The 25,128-nt window shown below is 42.1% G+C and overlaps 1 protein-coding gene and 1 pseudogene across 3 annotated transcripts in view; both read right to left on the bottom strand.

Moving 5' to 3' along the window:
* Positions 1–25,128, bottom strand: part of SLC25A25 (solute carrier family 25 member 25) — a 37,345-nt gene that overhangs the window by 9,001 nt on the left and 3,216 nt on the right. The window contains exon 1 of one of the 3 annotated variants that reach the window (XM_015594347.2): positions 944–1,162. The exons of the other annotated variants lie outside the window; for them this stretch is intronic. Within the exon in view, the coding sequence (XP_015449833.1) occupies positions 944–1,102 (159 nt within the window). The 5' untranslated portion in view covers positions 1,103–1,162. Of the gene's footprint in view, positions 1–943; positions 1,163–25,128 lie in introns of those variants that run through there. 3 annotated transcript variants of the gene reach the window in all.
* LOC112484804 lies at positions 24,116–24,234 on the bottom strand (annotated as a pseudogene).

The following is a 25,128-nucleotide window of genomic DNA, read 5'->3' as shown; positions in this document are numbered from 1 at the left end:
TGCAGACATTAGTGTTCTAAGCCAAGAATGATACAAATTATGTATAGGGATCGCTCCAGATTTATGGCAGGAGCAGAAATAGAATCTACATGACATTTAGGGAGGAGGTGAATGGCAGGCACGAAGCCCTTGGGTATTCAGTTGCTCTGCCACCAAGGCGAACCATGTGCCTTACTGGGGTGAGTGCCCTGTGATACAGACAATCCAAGAATGTGCTCATTGCAGCTGATTTCCAAAATATTCTCCAAGTCCTTGATTCTCCCTCAGTAGCCAATGGGCCTACTTTCTGTCTCCTTCCTAGATTACATAAATCACCATGCTCTGCACACCATCTGACCTCTGCCCTCATGAGCACAGGGGGATAGCACAGGATAGGATTAACAGAGGTCAGCGTGGCCCTTTAGGGGCCAAGAGACCCCCACAGTCTGTAGCTGATTCCCCATCTCTAAAACGGCAATGATTTCCACTGCCTCCCTGCTCCACAGCGATGTCTGGGAGGCACCCCTCACCTCACATGTTGGTTCGTTTCACCCAGGGTACAGTCCTGCCAGCTCTGGCTCTGTAGCTACAGACCCAACTCCTGGGCCTCTAATAAGAAACCTCTGCCCCTGCCACCCGCCCCACCCCCAGCTCAGAGAAACAGCCCCACGGCAGCTGGACAGTACTCCCTCCTTCTCAGAAACCCTCCCCAGTCCCCAGCAAGAGAATTCCTTTCCATCTCTCCCACAAGTGCCTTCCCTATAATTCCAGTGTTCCCTGGAAGTCACATGGAAGCCAGTCATTCCTGTGACCTAACCCCTTCACTGGCTATAGCCACATGACAAGCGGGGAGAAAACTCGCACCTTTCACACATGTACCCCTACCAGCAGCACTCATCCGCTGGACAAACACTGATAAAATGCCCGCTGCCTTCCACGGCCTGGCGTGACCCCGGGTACAGACCTGCTTCCACTGGCGGAAGGTGGAAAACTCCTGGGAGGGGATAAAAACACTGAGTTTGAAGATGGACTTCAGCTGGGCGGGAAGCCCTTCGGACTCAAAGTACTGGAACTCAGTCTGGGCCTCCCCGATGAGCGGCACATACAGACACAGGCAGAGCATGCTGACGAGAGAGCCGGTGCTCAGCTGCCACCGGCCACCGCGGCAAGTTCTGGCAGTGTGGAGAATGGGGAAGATATGCCAGAGCGCAGCTGTCATTGGCTGCTCAAGCCCCGCCCTTTTGCTTAATTGAAAAAAGTCCGCCCACTCTAAGTCCTGCCCACAGCCAATGAGCACAGATCCCTTAGGTTGCTCAAGAGGAGGGGTGTAGAGATCAGGGCTGACGTATGTCACTTGCTCCCGGAGTTAACTCTTCGGAGACAAGCCAACCATTCTGACCTGCCCTGGTATTCTACTCAAACAAACCTTCACCCTCTGGCTGCCAACCCCTCCAAATGAACAAATAGTTTTCAACCTGTTTTTTCACAAGGTCCCTAAACACGTCACACAATACGGTGGTTTCTGCCCCTTAGTCAATCATTCCCAACAGAAAAATGAGTGGATGTAGAGATTGACTCAATGCTCGTTGGCAAGGGGCCCAGTTTAGCTGTGAGGGTAGAAATCAGCGGTGGTGGTGGTGGTGGTGGTGACTGAAAGCCGGGTCCCCAGCCACCCGTGAAGTTGCCCCGCTGTGGGCTCACTCATCTGAAGCGGGGCTGCCTCCTCCCCCACCAGCTGGCTGAGCACTGGGCTGCCGTGGCCACACACCCTTCTGGGCACAGTTCTAGCCAGCTCCAGTGACCTTTTTCCGGGCCACTCCACAATGTGGCACTTCAGAACCCACCCCTTCCCCTGGGGGCCCCACAGCGACATGATGCGGGCAGGAAGAGGACACTCTGGGCTAAAAGGTCGTTCGTTGTGCTGAGGGACCGCACCAATCTGGGGTCACCCAGGGCCTCATTTAAGACCCACTGGGGTAGTCTCTGAAGCCCACGTTCACTCAAAATACTCGAGGGTTCAGCATAATTATAGCTTTCTGGCCTGGGAGCTATGCTGTTCAAGATGGATGTAGTTAAACTTTAAATTAATTAAAGTGAAATGAAATGAAAAATTCAGTTTCTCGGCGGCATGGCCACAGTTGGAGTGCCCCACAGCCTCATGCGCTCACTGGGCAACGCTGCTCTAGATTGGCCCTTTGAGGTGAGGATGAGAGAAAAATCTCAGGTCCCGGAAAGTCAAGATTTGATCTTATTTCAGGGAGATCCTCTCCAGGCCAGCCTGCAATCTCTACCTCGTTCCTTCTCCACAGAAGGTGTCAGAGATTCGTGCTGTGGAGGAAGAAAGTACGTCACAAAGAAGAAAAAGCAACTGGTCTCGCCTTGTTCCTGCTACAGTGTACCATTTCCTAATATAGACCGAATCGCACTACCAGGAGGGATAAAAAGGGATAGCTATCATTTGGGGATCAACAAAAGTGAAAGGAATTTCTTAATTTGCTAAAAAGCTTTTTGTGAAGAATTTGAAAAAGGGTTTTAAAATAAAATGTTGATGCTTACGCACATTATGAACCAGATTTTATTACCTCATATGACATATCGGCCCTTCTAAAAGAGATCTGATGATGAGTCAGTACAAACAGGTCTTGGGCTTCACTAACATGGATCCCATGAGATACCCAGACACGGCTCAGGACTATCCAGGTTGATTCCAGCTCAGTCTCCACCTAAATCCCATGACACTTAAGAGATACTGCTGTCAGTTAAAGCTGTCCGATCCACAATGTTCTGCTTTGGGGTTATTTTTAGAGATAAGATCTTATCGCACATCTTATCTCTCTGGGATCCTGGAAGGCAGGAGGCTATTGTTTCAAACCTTTGTACCTCCTGGTGTGGAGGGAACCATTGCCAGGATCATAGAAGGTGCTAGATCTAAGCAGTTTCTGTATGAATGAATTGGGCTTGGCAGGCCTCTAAAATCCCAACAAACACAACCATTCTTGAAGAAGTCCTCAGGTTTTATTTTATCCAGCTCAACAAGACGATGTATTATTTTTTATTTTAAAGGAGGTTCTCATTTATAAATAAGAGCTCAATCTAAAAATGCTGATGTTCCTTTGTTAAATTATTCACATATCCTTCTGAAACGAAAATAAATTACACAGATCTGTTGAAGTATCTTATGTCAACGATGACTAGTTGTTCCAATATAAAATGGCAGATATTTTGGCTAAATAAGTAAGTTGTCAACTGTAGATGTTAATTTCTTAATAACTGTATATTTCAAATAATTTTGGTAATCATAAATGTACCATTGAGGTTTTTTCTTTGTACCGTTGAGTTTTATGATATATTTAACAAGACAAATCTAAGAGATTTAAAAACAATTTGAAATAAAAGTAAAACCTCTGTATTATATTTGACATATAAGGAAAAATAATTAAAATTTTATCAAATAAGAGCAATGATTTTCTAGAAAAAAATAGCATGGAATCTCTTCGATTATAACAAAGCTCATTACTTTACAAAAGTATCAGGAAATGTTCTCTGAAAAATTCTACATGTGCTTATCAAGATGTTATTTTACAATGCTAATGTTAATTCTATTCCAATGTTAATTTTTTTTTTTTAGGCGAGGCAATCCTTGGTTGAAGTCACAGACTGCTAGGACCTTGTCAGTTTATAATCCCTTATTTTATTTTTTACGCCTACCTAGTTCTTCCTAGGTGGTCTCTCATCCAAGTACTAACCAGGCCCCACCCTGCTTAGCTTCCGCGATCAGACAGGATCCAGCTTGTTCAGGGTAGCATGGCGTAGGTAGACTGTATTCCAATGTTAATTTTTAAAAAGGGTTTTAAATTCATGTTTATTTTGAAACTATGATCCACTGTTAATTTTTAAAAAGGTGATGACTTATTTTTATTTTGAACTGTGGTCAAGTATAACAGAATGTCTTCACTGGACAAACTTAAGTTGGCATCTAACCAGCCCATCCTTCCAAGTTTCACAGGTCATATGCAGAATCACGGAAGTTCTTCCCAAAACAATTTCCAGGTACTCTGTGTCCAAAGTAAATGCTTCAACCCTAAAATGATACACAGTGGGGCCCAGAGAGGCACTGGGGTCACCCCTTAATCTCTGTGGTGAGCAAACAGGCCAAGAGAGGTAGCCCAAGCCCCGGCGCCTGGTGGTGGTGGGGCCGAGCCTCACCCAGGGCCACTTCAAAACAGCACCCAAACCTGACACCACCAAAAGGAGGTTTCAGAATTCAGTTTCTAAAGAACACCTGTAAGGCTGACACAGAGAATTATGGTAAGCAGTACTTCGAATTGGAAGGTGGTAGGTGTGTGGGAAAGGCGTAACCCGAGCGATTTTAAGCTTAGCCTGAGCTATAAAAGGCAACAAAAGAAAAGTATCCGTGTTATCGCTTCTGAATACATACGAAAGAAATACGAATAAGGAAGAAGACGAAAGCAGGGCTCGAGTTTGTTCTTGTTATTGCACGCCAGCTCAGGCCCTTTAAGGTCCCGGCGTATCGCGCTGTGTCTCTCCCAGTCCTGCCATCTACGATCTCTGCTCTCTTATTCTAATTTCGTGACCCAGATCTACTTTTGTTTCCTCTCTTCTGACGTCCATTCATATGACAACTCGTATTCAGGAACAATGGCGGCAACTAGATTCCCTTAGTTGATTCCCCAGGTATCATATTTCATTGACTCTCTAAAGTATCAGTTCTTCTCGGAGCATCTTCTCACCCTCAATTCCGCCCATGCCCCCACAAGCTTTCCTTGTTCTACCACTCTGCTTCCTGCCAACGAAACAGGTGCTTCCTGTCGGTGAGTAAGACAGGGCAGGTAGACTACCTTGGGGAGTGCTGCATTAGGTCATAAAGTATGTCCCCCTCCTCTGCAGTGACTCAGACCAAGCCAAAATATTAATATGCGAGGGAGCCTTGCCCGCATCCTGCTTTAGCCCCACCTACCGGTAAAACACGAACCTCATTTGCTGCTGTGGCCACAGTGTCATTTGAGGATCACGTTGCCATGACAGCCCAGTGTAGCCGGTTTCCAATGAAACCTAGCTACACTTGGCAACTAGACACACAATAAGCAAAATTCTCTGAGCTTCTGAGAAAACAGCCTCTCAGGATCCGAAAGCTTGGATGCCCCCGAGGGCCCCTCCCACTCCAGACTAATGGCTTTCTCCTCCAACTGCAGAGTAACTTGTAAGAGTAAGACAAAGGGGGAAACTGGAACGGTTCCTAGTATAAAAGCTTGTAGCGACCTGACTCACTAGCAGACATATTTAAATGGGGGAAATGAGAGCAAAAAAGAAAATAAAAAAGTTAGGGCCACTGGGAAACTGAGAAACCTGAGAGCCAACGTGAACTTGTCTATTAAGGTTTCCAGAACGTTTCGGGAGCCTCTTCCTGAGAGAACGGTGAGGCCAGACCCCATCGGCCAGTGATCACAAACCCCGAAACCTACTTCCAAGAGTAGCTGCCCGGGAAAAGGACACAGGCTGCAGAAACACTCCTACTATTCCAATGATCAGTTGATCTGCTTTTAAAAAGTCCACACTACCTAGATGTCTTTCTTGCTTCAACCCAAACCGGCTGATCCATCACCCTTTTGGGGTTCCCGCCACGCCCCCGCCAGCTGATTTCCTCTCCCTTCTGAGGAACAGAGCCAGTGAAAGGTGCGGGTCTCAGGTTCAGACCCCTCGCTCCTGATGCTACAGGCCAGGAGCTAAGCTGTTCATTACAGGAAGTCCTGATGTGAGGCCACTCTGAGGGCTGGCAAGAGGTGCCAGGATGAGTCTAGGAAGAGGAGCAGTTAATTATTAAAGTCAAAAGGAGGTGACTTTGAAAGGGAGCCAGCCAAGTCCTATAATCTCTTGGCAAGCAGATCCGTAGATAAAAGTTCGTCACAAAAGATAGCACCACCGTCATTTCTGAGCTTGTCTAAAATGATCAAAAGGTAGAAAGCGACACTTCTCAGCAGCACATCTAGAGCATAATACAGACTCTGAGATCCCCACCAACCACAAGCCAGTCCCAGACTAAGGATTCCCCTCCAGGCTTAAAGGACTGCAAAAGTTGTTACAACAAAGATCCCTCCCACTTAGCAAAGGAAAATGGAACATTTATTTCTTAAATGTAGCAATTCATTTCAACAAACGCTTTTCCAGAAATCTACAATGAGCCAGACACAGGGCAGAATCTTCTTCTCTAGTTGATTTTTACCCAGAGAAAGGAGAAAAGATTCAAAATAACTAAAGCTTAGGAGGTGAACAAGGTCACTGCCACTGTAGGCAGGAGAAATCTCAGCCAGATGGTGCTTCCACTCTAATCCTGAGAACCCACTTGGCTGGTCTCATTAAAAACTACTTTCTTAAGGGAAAGCAGAGAAACGCAGGGCAAAGCTCCACACAGATTAGAGGTGTGATATCACCTCTACCCCTCCCTATTAAACCTGGGCAAATCACTTAATCTTTCGGCACCTCGGTTTCCTTATCTATGGAAAGGGGGGTGGTCAACACTTACCTTGGCTCTTAAGAGGATCAGATGAGATAACCCACCAGCAGGGCAGGAGAGGGATGGAAGGCCCTGGCACTCACAGACCTACAGACCCAAGAGAGGCACCAGCCCTGCACCTTGAGCCTCCAGCCTCTCCTCTGACCACCCACTCCCTTCCTCCCAGCCCCAAAGACCCTCTGCCCACCAAGGCAAGGGGTCTGACCTCTGGGTGCAGGATAGGCTGGCCCTGCCCAACTAGCCCTGGGTTCAACTTTGAAGGTTCACCCTGTCTGCCACTTAGCTCGGTCCTCCCTACGTTGTTCAGATATGTTAAGACATAAGAACACACTGTAATCGTTTGTCCTTTACTTTCGAATAGCTTTCTGGGGCCAAACGGACAAATCTAAAGCAAATCTAAATCTATTGCTTTGACCTTCCTGCCCCAGATGGCCACACTGAAGAGGTCATAGTAGGGTAATAAAGCTCTTACAGGGGCCTCAGAAAGATTCTGAACTGAAGATTTAGGTTTCTTCATTGTCTAACTCTCCTCCCTGGTCCCCAACACCAAACTGACTGATTTATAAGTCCTCTCTTCCTCCCCACAATCCAGCTTTTTCCAGGAAAATGTTCCTAGACCAGCCCCCCTAAACTAGGAGGTCCTCTTGGGGTTGTCGTACCTTAGGAAACTGCTCAGCAGGTCCGACCACCAGCAAAATGGTGGGTCTCTTTTCGGTGGCCTCAGCCCTTCCGTCCTGTTTCCCCAAAAAGCTTGACATCTTGTCTCCCTGAGCAGGAGCTGGGGTGCCTCTGACTTCGTTATCATTCCCTTCTCTGGAGCCTTGGCACCCAGCCCTAGGGAAAAAGCTGGACAGAAAATGCCACAGCATCTGCAACATCACGGCTTTCTCCCAACGTCGCCGACGGTGACTGGTCACTTTTAAGGAGGGATGTGACCACAATATCAAGGGTCGCTGGCTACACAGCTGCTTGGAAGACTAGCCTGGGGAGTTGTAAGGCTGGAAGCTCTGCATGCAGTGGCTGTTTCCTGCTCTTTCAAATTTGCTAGCACTGCTGTCGTGCCTGGCCTGAGAAATAGCTCACTGTAAGAGAGCCCTGCCGGGCTGCTGGCAATGAAGAGAGCAGCTGGAGCTTGAAAACTCACTTCTGTAGGTGAACGGTGATCAAATGTTTGGCTTTTTTAAAAAAAAAGGAAAAAGCAATAGCCCGATAGACCTCTCCCAGAGGCAGAAGCAACTTCGAGCTCTCAATTATTCAACTGTCTTCGCTCAACTAATGATCATCACACAAGCGAGGACCCGAGCATCCAGCCTGCATTCTCACTGCAGCAGGGCGCGGCCAATCACCTCTGCCGACACTACCAAGTTCATTATCCCAACCAACAACATCCCTCCAATCACAGGCGGCCGATTCCCTGCCTGCAGCCCTGTACTTCTGCAGGGAGGAGCCGATGGCAACCTCCAGATGAGCTTCCAGGCTCATCAATCCACCCCGAGCCCAACTTCCTTCGTTCCGCTGGGTTGTTTCTGGGATGACATTTACCATCAAGTTTAACATGATCAAAAGTCCCTGGCAACATCTCCTAAGACACCTAGCAATACTCTTCTTGTTCCGTGATGCCATTCTTTTCAACCATGTATAACATAATGCACTCCACCCTTGTCTCCCTGTACACGGTGAGCTGCTTGGAGACGGGAACCAAGTGACAGATCTTTCTATCCTTCGTAACCAAAACCAGACACCAATTAAGTCTGTAGACTGATCTGTGTAAATGCTTATGAATAAAAGGAAATTAATTTTTGCTCATTTGTTTAATTTACTAGCAGACAAATGCAGGGACCGGCTACCATTATCCCTTGCAAAGGTGACTCTGTGAAAGTGTTATTTTTAAATTATTTTTAAAACAAACATGAAAAAGTTTAACAAACTGTGTCAGGAAGAGTATGGGGAACCGCACACCCTCATACGTTGTTATGAGTGAGTATATCAGTACGACCTCTCTGAAGAGCAATTTAGTCCAGCTACCAATACCTCAAAAGCACAAGCCCTTTGACATAGCAATTCTACTGTAAGCAATTTATCCTGTAGATATATTTGCATGTGAGAAATTTGTATATACATATTTATGCTATCCAGGTGATCAAATATAAGGGTTATTTTTTTGCAACCTTGCTTATAACAGCACAAGTTTGGAAAGAACTTAGTCCCTTAAAAGGGGAATGGGTACATAAATTATGGCACACCCATACAAGGGGACCCTATGCAGCTGTTAAAAAGAACAACGCAGCTCTATATGTACTATTGTGAAAAATAATGTAAACGGAGCCACGTCAAAAAGGAATCAGAGCTGCCAACCCAGTGGAACTGCCTTGTGGGCCTTACTCCTCAAACCTTTGCAATGTTAAAACTGGGGAAAATAACCTATGGACTGGGTTAATTAAAGATATCTTTCGAATTAGCATCATCATGTTAGTTTATCTGCAAGTATGGAAATTCCTTTTTTAGTTTAAAAGCACCCAGAGAAATTTGTTTCTTCTATTCAGGTAATTATTGCCCTTACCTTTCTCATAAATACCGCTTGCTTTTACCTCCAAACTGGAACGCTATTTGGGTTTTTGTCTGAATCAGTGCTTCTTGAATACCTATTCTTTTGGGTCTTAAATAAATGCTTGTTGCCTCTTACTTTGGCTTTTTATTTTTAGGTTAACGTTACTATGGAACAATTTGAAAATATCTTGTTAAATGAAAAGAGCAAGGTGTAGAAGAAAGGGGATAGAGAGCATGCTGTCATTTATTTCTAGGTTTTGTATATGTGAAAATATCTCTGGAAAGACACACTAAAATTGAAGAGATGGTTTGGGGCAGGGAGGGCACTTGTGGGTTTGAAGGGAGAAAGGCAGATGGGAGATTTACTTTCACTGAATATCCTCATATCCGTGAAACTGAATGACGAGCATGTATTACCAGGCATACATATGACAATTACTTAAAAAACAACACAAAGAACAGCAAGATGGTCCTTGCAATCTGTGAGGTCAACTAAGGGTTGCCTTGCCTAAAAAACAAACAAAACTATTCTATAGGTTTGGATGCTCTTTCCACCTATTAGCTATTTTATTATCATTATCTAGAAAATAGTGAGTTCATGCAACTAATTAGTTTTTTGTCGTCTTTGTTTTCAAATTGGGCACCGTCCTAATTATCCTTTATTTGTGACATGCCCTTAATTTGGTAATCTTTTGTTTTTTTCCTTCGATTTCTAAGTGTCTCAGTGTACCTGGGGCCTTGGTTCAACAAAGGAAACTCAGAGGGATTAAAAAGCACAGCCAGCAAGACAGGGGCCCACTTTTCAACTAAGTAGTTTTAACACTGCTAAAGAGAAACCCACAGGCCAAAAATGGCGTCACTTGTGCTAAAAGCCCATGATACCGAACCTAGATTGAATATCTGACCTAATTGCAGTTTCTACCTCTCCCAGAGATGTAATAATCTTAATCAACCAGTCCAGAATTTTCTGGTCAAGCAACTGTAAGGTAATCTGTCAAGTGGGCCTTCGCCGTTCCCCACACCAGTGCCCCACAGAAAGAAGAGGCAATCGTCAAGGTAAAAACACTTGCCATGCCCCGCCACCAAAGAAACCATCCTGGATTAAAAATAATCCCTTCTTTTCTTTTGTTAATAGCTCCCTTGTCCCATCCTTTTTCCTCTAAAAACCATCCATTTTAGACAACTCCTTGGAGCACCTGTCTCCTTGCTAGATGGGATGCTGCCCAATTCATGATTTCCTTATTAAAGCCAATTAGATCTCCAAATTTACTCAGCTGAGTTTTTTTTTTTTAAAACAATATTAACTAAAGAAGAGCTAGTTCAGAGTCAAAAATCCTACTAAGTAAGTAATCCTTTCATGAAAATGAGTCTTGTTTTTAGGCACTGAAAGTCCGATGAAATGGAGCAGACAGTGATGTCTTGGGTGCCCACCTACAAACATAAGAGAAATTCCATGTTTAGTTGGTTACTGGCTTTTAATTTAATGGATTCCTACATATTGTAAAACTGAGTTATGAATTCAAGGGGTTCTGGCCAAGATGGAGTAACAGGGACCAATTCGGCTTCCTGCCAATAACAAACTTCCAGAATAAATGTATGAAATGATGGTTTTCAAGATATTGGACATCGGGCAAGGAAGGAAGTGACTCCTGAGAGATTCATACAAATGAGGTGAGCCTAGCTTTCTGGCTGGTATAGAGGGTGAGTACTCAGGCAGAGGCCAGCAGTCTCCCAGTGTTGAAGAGATGGAACTGGAGGGCCAGGGAGGGCAGGGCAGCTAGAGTCTGCAGGACTGAGCACCACACAGGAGACAGCTGTGCAGAGAGCAAGTTCTGATCTACTGAAGGCCCCTCTGAGTCACAGCACATGCAAGTGAGGAAACTGCCTGAGCGTGGGAAGAGGCATCACAGCACTAAGAACAGTTCCTGTTCTCACCGGCCAGAGTGGAAACCTCATAACATAGTGAATGAGGTTCAGGAAGGGTAGGGTACTCCAAGGGTTTTGCCTAGTGAGGCAAAACTAGCCCTACAGTAAATGCTGTTCTTGCCTAACAAAGCTTTAAAAAGCCCTAAAAGGCTCAAACTGTTTCCAAAAAATTGCATCTCAGAATAAAGCTCAAGGACATTTATAGGAATTCAAAAATACCCGGGAATCAAAAAGATAAGCCAACAAAAATTCAGGAATGCAAAGAAGCAGGAAAAGATGACCCATAATGAGGACAGAAAACAATCAACCGAAACTGATCCAGAAATGACATAAGGATAAAATTAGTACACAAGGATATTGAAAGTCATCATGGTATTTCATGTGCTCAAGAAGCAAGCGGAAAGATCGTGATACACAGAGACACTGCAGATACTCTAGATGAAAACTACAATGTCTGAGATGAAAATATACTGGTTTTAACAGCAGATTAAATGATACAGAAGAAACAATTAATGAACTTGAAGAAGACACAGCAATGGCAACTTTCCAAGTTAAACGCATAGAGAAAAAAAACAAAACCAAAAAATGAGCAGAGCATCAGTGAGCCTCGGGAGAATCACTAAGAAGCTAATATACACGTATCTAGAGTCCATGAAGGTGGGGACAGAAAAAAATAGTCCCCCAACTTTATTGATAATTACAAATTCACAGTTCCAAGGAGCTCAACGAACACCAAACGTAAGAAACATCAAAAAAGGAAAAAAGAAAAACCTACACTAGGGCACATCACAATTAAATCTCTGAAAATCAGTAATAACGAGGACAATCTTAAAATCGGCTAGAGAAAAAAATACCCATTACATACAGAGGAACAAAAATAAGAATGACAGGGGACTTCCCATGAGGAACAACCCAGAATTCTATATCCAGAAAAATACCATCCAAAAGGAAGGTAAAAGAAGACTTTTCAGGCATACAAACACTGAAAGAATTTGCTGCCAGCAGATCTGCTTTACAAGAAATATTAAAGGCGTTCTTTGCATAAAAGGAAAATGATACTGGCTGAAAACCTGGATCTATGGGAAGAAATGGAGAACATCAGAAATGGTACCTGCAGAGTCAATATAAAAGACTTTTTTCTTATTTAAATCTCTGTTAAAAGATAAGCGACTATTTAAAGCAAAAATAAAGCAATTTTTTTGTGGGTTTATAACATAAGTAGAAGTAAAAGTGTATAAAAACCACAGTACAGAGCCTGGGAAGAGAGAAATTAAAGTACACTATTAAGATTCTTAAACTATTTGTGAAGTGGTATAATATCAGTTGAGATAGGCCGTGACAAATTAAAGATGTATACCATCATTCCTAAAGCAAGCATCAGAGAGAGAGAGAGAAAGCCAACAAGAGATAAAATGGAATTACAAATAATATTCAATCTACCGAAAGGGAGAAAGAGATGTTCTTTGATACAGTGTAATTAAATTAGAAATCAACGACAGAAAGCTATCTGGAAAATACCTAAATATCTGGAAATGACTTAACACATTTCTAAATAATCCAAATATCAAAAAAGAAATCAAAAGGGAAAGTAGAAAGTATTCTGAATCGTGTGAAAGCACAACATATCGGAATTTGTGGGATGCAGCAGAAGCAGTACTCAGAAGAGAAGATGTCAGAAAAGAAAGGTCTCAAATCAATGGCCTTCAGCTTCTGACCTCAAGAAATCAGAAAAGAACAAATTAAGCCCAAAATACGCAGAAGAAAGGAAACGGTAAACTAGGCGAGGGAGAGACCATGTCTTATTTATCCTAAAATCTCTCTGGTTCAGAACCTAGGCCAGAGACCAATGAAAATTTGTGCAATTGCAGATTTTGCCAATATTTTTATTTTAAAGCATTTCTTGTATCTTTGACTTCCTCATGGGTTAATACAGTATTTCTCTTTCCTTTTACAGCAGCATCACCTAAACCAGAAGTATCTGGTAGACTGTTAAGTCCTTTTGGATTACATGCAACTACTAAAATAAAAGTCTACCACACTTAGCTTTCTTGGGTGTGAGCGACCACCCATACCCAGAGACAGGGCAGGCTACTATAAGCCTCCTGTTGGTGTAGCTTATAAACATCAACAGAAACTGGTTAAGACGAGGCTCATCACCTACAGAAGTAGGTTCTAAGAATCTAAAACATAGAGACCTGGTGAATAAAAAAGTGCCACAGGATCTCCCATACTTTTCAGAGAAAACGACAGATTCCAATGGAATGGACCCCCAGCAGGAGGTGAGTGGTGGGCGAGTGAGCGAAGAAGCTTCATCTGTATCTGCGGCCGCTCCCCAGCGCCAGCATCACCGCCTCAGCTCCGCCTCAGCTCATCGGGCATTAGATTCTCATACGAGCACTGGTCCCTGGTGCCAAAAAGGATGGGGACCACCGGCTCAGGGGATAAGTGGCCCTGGAGCATCACTGAAGGACAAGTGGATACTCCTGAGGAAATCTTTTATGAGGCATTGCTGCCCACAACCCACTCCAGGGCCATGCTCCACGTCTCACGTCTACCAGTTTAATTTCTTACTACCTATCTATCTATCTTAGAGTTATTATAATATTCAGAAGACATGTTGTCAGAAAGATGACTATTAACACTTTTTTAAAGACTGAGAAATGAAGCCAGATTTTATTTGACAGGAAGCCAGGCTGATTTGATTTGAAAGTGAGGACTGGCTGGGTCAATTAGATTATGCGGAGGACATTTACAATAAATTCAATGAGTCGAACGTGCAAAACTCTAAGGTTTTGACCAGAACCAAAACCGACAAATAAATACATTTAAAGCAGAAATAGAACATGCCAGAAATCATACCCTCTGCAGCTATTAAACTTATGTCAAAAAACTTCAGATGTCAACTTAAAAATGTGCAGTGGAATACATTATTTTTTAAAATGTTTTAGGACAGAACGATCTCTTTTACACACTGATATATGGTACTGATTTGTTATTCCAGAGACACAACTGCAGCAGGTGACCATCCATCTCCTCTGACATGAATCGACCGGAGAATTTAAATGTTTAGATCCTACGTGCTGTCCTGAGCGGCTCTGTGGCAGCTGGCTTGCAGAATGTAACACAGGAGGACTGCACAGCCTTCTGCCAGTGACTCAGCCCGCAGTTAGACAAAGAGGAGCCAGGTGCTCGCCTCGTTTGGCACAAATGAAATCAAGGTATCAAGGATGACAACTGCAGTGATGAAAATGGGGAGACCCCCTCCATCTATTTCCATTTTAGGAAGTAAAACCGGAAACTCTAGCTTAGGCGAAAACTCCCTGAAGGAAACTCCCGGGACTGTGGAAGAGGAGAATTGTGCTGCACGGAGAAGTCTCTTGGATGGCTTCCGCTTACTCCTGGTAAAAAGCCAGTCCCCGCTGAGGTCCCAAGTTCAAGGTCAATGCCTACTAACAAAGACGTCTTTTTTTCCTTTTATCTAAAAGAAAGTTAGGTGTGTACAAAATTATCTAGTTTTAGTTGGGTTACGTGTACGATTTTGAGATTTAACATGTAAATTAAAGTTTTGCAGAAGCAAAGAGAGACCACAGAGAAACCCAGCAAAATTTCTATTTTTTTCCTGCTCTTAAATGAGAGCATGATTCTGCTTCAGGATAAGTATGTGCCAAGTATAAAGGGGAGGGGAAGAATATGATATTGAAAAAACCCAATCGCCTAAAATAATCAGAAATTTCTCAACCAATCCGAAACTGATCAGTGGCAGCCAAACCACTGGCACATGGTCAGCCTGCTTGTCACAGCCACTTTACCCTCATTCACGCCTTCCCATCTCCCACGTGCAGACGCAAACCAGCAGGTTTATTATTAAAGCAATACTAAATGTTTTCGGTTTCTTAAGAGTGATCTCAGGATCGCACCCTAAAGCTGAGGTTGTCTGAATGAATGCGAGCACAGCTCTCAGCAGCTGCTTGCTCTGTGCTGGAGGAGTGTAGAGGGAAGAGCGCGGACCAAGGTGGGAACCCACCCAACGGCTGCCTTCAGCAACTATACATCAGGGCTGCCAAGGGTGCAAAGGACAGCTGGGGGAAGCCTGCGTAAGTGGAACTGGTTTAAACCAAGCCAGCGCTTAGAAAAGGCATTTCGTAGCTATAGAACTATTTATCAGATGCTATCTTTATTCTGTATATAGGTTAAAGAAGAGACTATCAAAAAGAATACACTCGAGGTATGAATGAAAAAAGGAAAAAATAGTTGACCGTGTCCATAAATGCATCACTAAGGGGTGCAACAAGGACATCTTCCCTCCTCCAGTGCCTCTGTGGGACCCTGGACAAGTCATTTAACCTCTCTGGGCAGCAAAACGTGGAGACTGAACTGGACAAACCGTGAAAACTTTTCCAGTTCTAATGTCCCATGCATTCAAACTCAATCTAAAGGCATTAACCAAAGGCGACAGCAGCGTTTTACATGTGAGACGGGGAAAAGGCCACCAGGTTGACGAAGGTGGGCACAGTGGCTGGCTGGTTTTAACCAACAGGACTATTCAATTGGGTCAGACCTACTGGCAAGGATTTAAGTTTGTGCTTATTCTGGGTGATGTGAACTTACCTCCCTCTGCCCACCTTCGCCCCCACCACTGGCATTTCTGTGGTTTTTGAGAATTTTCTCACACGGTGTAGGTGGTTCATTTTGTGTCTTAGAGCCAGGTCAGACTCCAGCCAAGGGGAAGGAGCACTGGACAAAAACAGGCCCGAGGCCCAGGGTTGATGGAGCGTAGAAAGCTTCACAAAGCCACAGCAGGAACAGAGATAGCCACCATCTCCAGTTTCCACTGTGGCCCTGGGAAATTCAAGCTTCCTATAAAGCCAAGCCAAGAGTTTAAAGCAGATAAGAAGCTCTTTAAGCCCTACCTTTATTATTCATTTATTTACTTCAAAGGAAGGTGCATCTTTAAGATGTCTTTTTTTTAGGTATTGTGTCGAGTCTTTTATATCCCATATTAGAAGAGTGTACCGATTATTTCAGTTGCTGCTTCCTGAGCATCATTGGGGGGGTTAAAACGCTAAGATCGTGCCATGCACAGATACGGCAATGTCATAAGCTGTGACTATAAAGGCTGCCAAGTTTTAGGGGCTAGTTAAGTACCCACAGTCATAGTAGGAGGCAGAGTATATTGAACTAAACTGGGCAGAGTCAAAATCCTGGATTCTGCTACTGGCTCTGTCTTCGACCAGTGCGGCCTCTAACCCTCAGCCCCACTTCTGCAAAATAATGCAGTCTGAGAGGTAATCTCCAAGGGTTTTAATCTAGCTCTACTCAAAGTTTCTATTTTCACTTCAAAGTGAACTCAAATCTCCTCGCACCAGGGTTTCTTTTTCTGTTTTAATTTTCCTAATGTCTATAGGGCCCAGGCCACTGAAAGCCACATTTTCCTCCCCAAACGGCTGCAGGCCTCTCAGCTGGCAAGAGAGGGCGCTCTACCTGGGTGCTAAGACCCTTTATACTGACATCCCCAGACTTTCTCCTTCCTTCCATTCCACTTTTCACTTAAGCAATCCGGGAAAAGTATCGATGATTACGACCAATTCTGGGCATCTTATTTTCCAAGACTCAACGGGGGAAGAAGTCACTGCGTTAAACACCTGCGTGTCAGACACTGTACCGGGCTCTTTTTATACTGAATCTAATTTAAGCCCCACAACAACCTGATGAGGCGGGCACTCAGGCCACTCTGTCTCTGATGAGGAAACTGAGACTTCGAGAGGCTGAGCAACTTGCTCAAGGTCACGTGGCTAGCAAATGGCAGAAACGATATTTGAACCCAGATTTATATCACAAAGCTTAGACAGTATTGTTTTTAAAAAAAGTTTTGGGGGTGACGTCAGCATCATGGCAGAGTGAGAAGACTCCATTTCTCCCCTTACATTTACAACAAGCTAGACAACTAAAACGCAACAAAGACCCCCTGCTCAACACACAAACACACCTGAAAGATCCGCACGTTGGGACACTTAAAGGTGGGCGTGTTAGGATGACTAGGGAGGCAGGACAGGGGGAAGGACAGGGACGATGGCTGCAGACACATTCGGTGTTCACTGCAGCTCCAGCAAGCGTGGTAGTCGGGGAGAAGTCAGACTGCAGCCCTCACACTATGGCCTGGAGAGTAAGAGGGGCAGAAGCAGTTCACCTCTTGCAAAAGGCATCTCCCTTCCCCACTGCCCATTATCACAACAGCCGGGTAGAGGTGGCTGGGAACCTTTAAACTATGCAATGGTGGATATAGCCATTGCTGGAAGGGGAGGCAGAGCCGTGAGATACAAACTCCGTCCTCTCCCCGACACCCTCTGACAGAGCCTGATAAAATCCAAAATACAGTGGGAAAAGGAGGTGGCTCCGAGAGCTAGGAAAATCAGTTCTCTATCGTCTGCCGCATCCCCCCACCACAGCGAAGCAAGTTGGTCAGAGGGGACACCATCATCCCAGTGGGTACATGGCATTTTCCTTAACTGAATGACAACACTTAACAGCAATCCCAGAGGGGCAAATAGCGCAGACAAAACAAGAATTTGCACTATAACAACATTTACTGAAAAACAAAAGAAAGTACCCTATCGACCTGCTGAATTGTTGAGTGCAAAACAGTATCTGAACAACAACAAAGAAGATCACCTCAATGCAGAGACAGAGAAACAATCCATCGAATACCGTGAACTACCAATGTAACTTGGGATCATAGAAAGAAAATGAAAAGTCTCCAAAAACCAAATGCAAAGTCATAGAAGACTGATTTAGATGACAGAGAATCCAAGACTGCTGCTATGAAGTAAACTCAGAAGGGCAGTTCAATGAGTTCAGGAATAAAATTAGTGAACAAAAGGAGTACTTTACCAAAGATACTGAAACTGTAAAAGAGAACCGGATGAAATTTCTGGAGCTTACAAACTCCATAAATAAGATGAGGACTGCATTAGAGAGACCACTGGAAATAGACCAAATGGAAGAGGGAATTAGCAAACTCAAAGACAGAAATCTAGAAATTACCCAGGAGGAAGGAGAAAACGAAGAGTTAAAAAAGATGAAGGAACTATATGAGAAACATCTGCCTACATTAGAAAGAGCAATCTAAATAAGAGGTATACCAGAAGGAGAAGAGAAGAGAACAGAGAGCCTCCTTGAGTAAATAATTGACGAGAACTTTCCAAGGCTATGGAAATAACTGAAGTTTACGACAGAGGAAACAGAATACTTAATTACATTAACACCAAACAAAGAGAGCTTCTCCAAGACACATTTTATTCAAATTTCCAAAAATGAATGACCAAGAAAGAATTCTCAAGGTGGCAGTGATGTGGCTGGGGGGCGGGGGAGAGGGGGGAAGAAACTGTAATCTACAAAGGAAGCCCCATTAGATTATTATTGGATTTCTCAGGAGAAAACTTCACAACAGGAGAGAGTGGAAGGAAATATTCAAAATACTGAAAAAGAACCATCAGCCAAGGATAATATAGCCAGCAAAATTATCCTTTATGTATGAAGGAGAAATAAAAAATTTCTCAGACAAACTAAAGCTGAGAGAATTTACCACCACAAGACCTACAAGAAATGTTGAAAGGAATTCTTCTACCAGAAACGAAAAGACAAAAGTATACGAAACTTTTGAGTAAGGTGGTTAACAGACAGGAAGAGGCAGGAAACTGCAAATCTAATACAGAATAGGTTATTAAACAATTATATCATGAAAACTGAAGGGAAAAGTGGCATTAAAATAACTATAACTACTGCAGTTTGATAACAAATGCACAAAACGTAAAAAGGGATAATTTGTGACGACATGACGACAAAATCATAAAAAGAGAGGAAGAAAGATTTGAATCGGTACAGGTGAATGAAGATAAGAGGCAATAAAAAAAAAACCAAAACAAAACACAGAGTATTGTAGGTATGAGACATTTTACAGAAACCTAACGGTAACCACTAAATAAAAGTCCAGAGCCAATGCACAAAACGTAAAAAGGGATAATTTGTGACGACATGACGACAAAATCATAAAAAGAGAGGAAGAAAGATTTGAATCGGTACAGGTGAATGAAGATAAGAGGCAATAAAAAAAAAACCAAAACAAAACACAGAGTATTGTAGGTATGAGACATTTTACAGAAACCTAACAGTAACCACTAAATAAAAGTCCAGAGCTGAGACACAAAACATAAAAAAAGAAGAAACAAAGAAAAAATTCATAGAAAACCATCAAACTAAATAGCCGTCAGAATCACAAGGGAAAAGAAATGATGGAGATAGAAAGCAACCAAAAAACAAGAGATAAAATCGCTGTAGTAAGTCCAAATATCAATAATCACCCTAAATGTAAATGAACTGAACTCACCAATCAAAAGGCACAGAGTAACAAGATGGATTACAAAATAGAACTCAACTATATGTTGTCAGTAAGAGACTCATCTCAGCTCCAAAGACAAACATGGGCTCAAAATGAAGCTGAGGGAATGGTACTTAAAGCAAATGGCATTCAGAGAAAAGCGGGTGTAGCAGTACTTATATCAAACGAAATATATTGCAAGATGAAAAAGGTAATAAGAGACAAAAATGGACATTTTGTAAGGATAAAGGGGATAATTCATCAAGAAGATATAACTGTTATCAATACATATGTGTCTAACCTGGGAGCACCAAAATACATAAGGCAACTACTAAAAGAATTAAAGGGAGAAACTGACAAAAATGCAATTATAGTAGGGGACCAGAACACTCCATTGAAAGCAATGGATAGATCACCCAACCAGAAAGTCAAAAAGGGAATACCAGCCTTAAATGACACATTAGACCAAATGGACTTGATCGCTAGTTATAGAACTTTCCATCCAAAATGACAGAACATACATTCTTCTCAAGTGCACAAGGAACACTCTCAATGACAGACCATGTGTTGAGACATAAAACTAGTCTCACTAAATATAAGACTGAAATCATATCGAGCATATTTTCTGACCTCAATGGTGTGAAACTGAAAATCAAGTACAAGAAGAAAGCTGGAAAAACCATAAATACGTGAGGAATAAACAACATGCTACTGAACAACTATTGGGTCAAAGAAGACATAAAAGAATGGATCAAAAGCTATATAGAGACAAATGAAAATGAAAATACTACACATCAAAATGCGGGGGAATGCAGCAAAAGGGGTACTAGGAGGGAAGTTTATAGCATTCCAGGCCTACGTCGGGAAACAAGAAAAATCTCAAATGACGTAACATTACACTTTAAAGAGCTAGAAAAAGAAGAACAAACAAAGCCCAGAGTGAGTAGGAGGAAAGAAATAATAAAAATCAAAGCGGAAATAAATGAAATAAACAAAAAGACAGTGGAAAAAAATTAATGAAATGAAGCTGTTTTTTTGAAAAGATAAAATTGACAAACCTCTGGCTAAACTCATGAAGGAAAAAAAAGACTCAAATAAATAAAATCAGAAATGAGAATGAAGTTACAATATATAAAAATACTATGAAAGCTTTATGCCACCAAATTTGATAGCCTAGAAGAAATGGACAAATTCCTAAAAAATATAAAACCTTCCTAAACTTAACCATGAAGAACTGGAAAACCTAAACAGGCTGATCACTAGTAAGAAAATTGAAACGGTAATCAAAAACCTCCCAATGAAAAAAAGTCCGGGACCAGGTGGCTTCACTGGTGAATTCTACCAAACATTCAAAGACAATTTAATACTAATCCTTCTCAACCTCTTCCAAAAATTTGATAAAGGAATATGAGGCCAACTTGACCCAGATACCAAAACCAGGACAACATACAAAAAAGAAAATCACAGGTCAGTGTCTTTGATGAACATAAATGCAAAAATCCTATACAAAATACTAGCAAATCTAATATAACAATACATTAAAGGGATACTATCAGGTGGGGTTCATTCTAGGGATGCAAGGATGGTTCAACATCCGCAAATCAATCGATGTGATACATATTAACGAAAGATAAAAATCGTATGATCATATCAACAGATGCAGAAAAAGCATTTGACAAGATACAATATCCATTTATGATTAAAACACTCAATAAAATGGGTATAGAAGGAAAGTACTTCAATATAATAAAGGCCATATATGACAAATCCTCAGATAATATACTCAATGATGAAGAACTGAAAACTTTTCATCCAGGATCAGGAACAACGAGGAGGCCCTCTCTTGCCACTGTTATTCGACATAGTATGGAAAGTCCCAGCCAGAGCAGTTAGGCAAGAAAGAGAAATAAAAGACATTCAAACTGGGAATGAGGAAGTAAAACTCACCGTTTGCAAATGAAATTATTCTATATATAGAAAACCCTAAAGACGCCATCAAAAACTATTAGAAACGATAAACAAGTGCAGTAAAGTTTCAGGATACGAAATCAATATACAGAAATCCATTGTGTTTCTATATGTATTAACAACAAAATATCAGAAAGGGAGATAAAGAAAACAATCCCAGTTACAGTTGCAACAAAAAAGATAAAATACCTAAGAATAAATTTAACAAAGGAGGTGAAAGACTTGTACACTGAAAACTACAAGACATTGTTGAAAAAACTGAAGAAGACACAAAGAAATGGAAAGATATTCCGTGTTCACGGATTTAAGAATTAACATTATAAAACTGGCCATTATTACCTAAAACAACATACAGATTTAATGCAACCCCCAACAAAATCCCAAAGGCATTTTTCACGAAAGACCCCAGACAGCCAAAGCAATCTTGAGAAAAACTAACGAAGCCAGAGGTATCATACTCTCTGACTTCAAACTGTACTACAAAGCTACAAAAATCGAAACAGTATGGTATTGGCAGAAAAACAGGCCAAAGGAACAGAACTGAGAGCCCAGAAATAAACCCACATATATGAGGGCAACTAATTTTTGACAAACATACAACTGAGAAAGGAGAGTCTCTTCAGTACACGGTGTTGGGAAACTGGAAAGCCATCTGCAAAAGAATGAAACTAAACTGCTATCTGGCACCATACACAAAAATTAACTCAAAATGGATTAAGGACTTGAATATAAGACTTGAAACAATAAAATACATAGAAGAAAACACAGGAACGAAACTTACTGACCTTGGTCTCAGAGGCGATTTTGACCCCAAAGTCAAAGAAAGAAAAAATAAATGAATGAACATAAACTAAAAAGCTTCTGCACAGCAAAAAGAACCATCCACAAAACAAAAAAGCAACCAACTGAAAGGGAGAAGATATTTTCAAACAACACCTACAATAGGGAGCTAATAATATCCCAAACTCACACAACTCAACAAGAAAAGAGATCTGATTAAAAAGTGGGCAGAGGACCTAAAAAGACACTTTTCCAACCAAGACATACAGATGGCCAACAGATACGTGAAAAGATGCCTAACATCTTTTTGTATGATACCATACAAATCACCATTAAGTGTACAATTCAATGGTTTTTCAATAGTTACAAGTGAAATGCAAATTAAAACCACAATGAGATACTACCTCACATCTGTTGGAATGGCTATTGTCAACGGGACAAGAAATAAGTGCTGGACAGGATGTGGAGAAATGGGAACCCTCGGTCACTGCTGGTAGGAATGTAAATTGGTGCAGCCACTATGGAAAATAGTATGGAGGTTTCTTCAAAAAATTAATATAGCTACCATATGACCCAGCAATCCCTCTTCTGGGTATTTGCCCGAAAAATCTGAAAACACTTATTTGTAAAGATATATATACCCCATGTTCACTGCAGCATTATTTACGACAGCTAAGAGATGGAAACTAGAAGTCCATCGATGGATGATTTAATAAAGAAGATGTGGTACAAATATACAACGCCATAAAGAGATGAAATATTGTCATTTGCAACAACATGGATCTTGAGAGTATTATGCTAAGTGAAATAAGTCAGATGGAAAAGGACAAAACCATGTGATTTCACTCATATGTGGGATTTAAAACAAATTCATAGATGCAGACAACAAAATGGTAGTTATCAGAGGGGTGGTAACTGGAAGGGGGGTGGAGGCGGACAAAGAGGGTAAAGGGGGTGAAATACATGGTAACAAAAGGAGACCAGACTTCAGGCGGTGAGCACACAAGAGCATTCAGATGTCCTATTATGAAGCTGTATACCTGAAATCTATATAGTTATTAACGAATGTCACCTCCAATAGATTCAAAAATAAACTTAAAACAAAAATAAAAGCAGTTTTATTGAGATAAAATTCACATACCATACCAATCACCATTAAGTGTATAATTCAATGGTTTTTAGCAGTCACAGATATGTGCAGCCATCACCACAGTCAACCTTGGAATATTTTGATCACCTCAAAAAGAAATCTCAAACCTTCTGGTTATCACTTTCCTATCTCTCCACTCCCCTCCCTTCCCAGGCCTAAGCAACCTATAATCTACTTTCTGTCTCTGTAGCTTTCCCTATTCTGGACTTTCATATAAATGGATCGCATAAGATGTGGTCTTTTCTGACTGGCTTCTTTCACTTAGTGTAGTGTTTCCAAGGAAAGTCTATACTCTAAACTCCCACGGTACATTGCCTCAGATGAGGGACTGTGAAAGGTATGGGCAGCTTATCACGTGAGAAGTGCATGAGAAGTGCATGTTTTTACAGCAGCTGAGCAGCCGAGAGCACAAGAAGATTAGATAGCTGTCTTCAGATACTTAAAGGGCCCTTGTATCACTTTCGTGTGTTGTTCCCTAAGGTAAAATTTGGGGCAAATGGGGAGTAGATACAAGCAGACTTCAGTCTGACATAAGAACTCATGATGACCCCAGACCACAATGGAATGGCCATCTGCGAAGGATGCCCCAGGGGGAATGCTCCCCACACTGAATAGGAGGCTGGCGATGACAGCCAGTGACCCTTCCAAGGCCCAATTCCAGGATCACATTCACATCAGTATGAGAAGAAATGGTTAAAATGAAAAATCTGCCACGACTTGATGTGGCAGGTCCTCTGCAATGACAGTTCTTTTTTTTTCCTTTCTTTCTTTTTTTTTTTTAAAGCGAGGCAACCCTTGGTTGACCTCACAGATTGCAAGGACCTTGTCAGTTTACAATCCCTTATTTTTTTTTTTTTTATACCTACAGCACCTGGTCTGCCTAGGTGGTCTCCCATCCAGGTACTAACCAGACCCCACCCTGCTTAGCTTCCGAGATCAGACGGGATTGGGCTTGTTCAGGGTGGCATGGCCTTAGACCTGCAGCAATAGTTCTGTTCACCGAACTGAACATGCGGCTGTACTCAGATGGACTAGAAATAAATACCAGCAAAATATCTGTTCCTCTCATTCCCCTGCGGTTTCAACAATTAATGACTCTTTGAACATCAAAGGAACTCACTCAACTGAAGCTCCAGATCAGGCCTAATCTGCTATATTCTCGTTTATTACTTGGTCTTAGGATCAGGGTACCTGACTATCTTTTCAAATACCAACTAATTTTTTAAAAATCTTAAAAACAAAATCTCATTTTGATAATTACTTCAAGCCAGGAACCAGTTTGGCAACAATATAACACAATCAGTTTAGTGTATGAACTCAATCCGAGCTGCAAATAGCATTCTTCTCTTTCTAATGGGCCATTATATTATACTAAATGATGCTATTCCTTTTCTGTGAAAAAGGCTCTTTTTTTCTATAGACTGTCTTAGTCTAAGTCCGGCTATTTAGATAAACACCTTTCCCCTACATGGAAACACATTTAAAAGGTATAGAGTTTAACAGTACTGTCTGATTAAGCAATACCAACTTGACCTTAATGATCCTATATTCGATTATTTCAAATGAACAGAGATTGCCTCATGTACACTGCTCAGGTCAAGGAGAGAATTAGGGCAGGGCAGATTCTCATTCTTTGACAGGATAATCTCTGGATAATCTTGAAACCTATTTTGGGAATAACAGATGTGGTTCTAAATGGATCTCTCATCTTTCTCAAATTCTCCCAAAAGCCCACACTGGAACTCTCTTGATGTCTCTCAGAAACAGCTGGTATAGTTAGAGAGTATAGCAGGAATCAGAAGATGGTTCCAGTTCTTTCTCTGGTCTAATTCCTTAGTGGTCAAATGAGTTTTGAGGTTGTTTACAGTCTTT

The sequence above is a fragment of the Pteropus alecto genome, unplaced genomic scaffold, assembly GCF_000325575.1.
Source record: "Pteropus alecto unplaced genomic scaffold, ASM32557v1 scaffold67, whole genome shotgun sequence".
In the NCBI taxonomy this organism is placed as follows: Eukaryota; Metazoa; Chordata; class Mammalia; order Chiroptera; family Pteropodidae; genus Pteropus; species Pteropus alecto.
The sequence above is the reverse complement of the archived record's forward strand: the minus strand, read 5'-3'. Positions and strand labels throughout refer to the sequence as shown.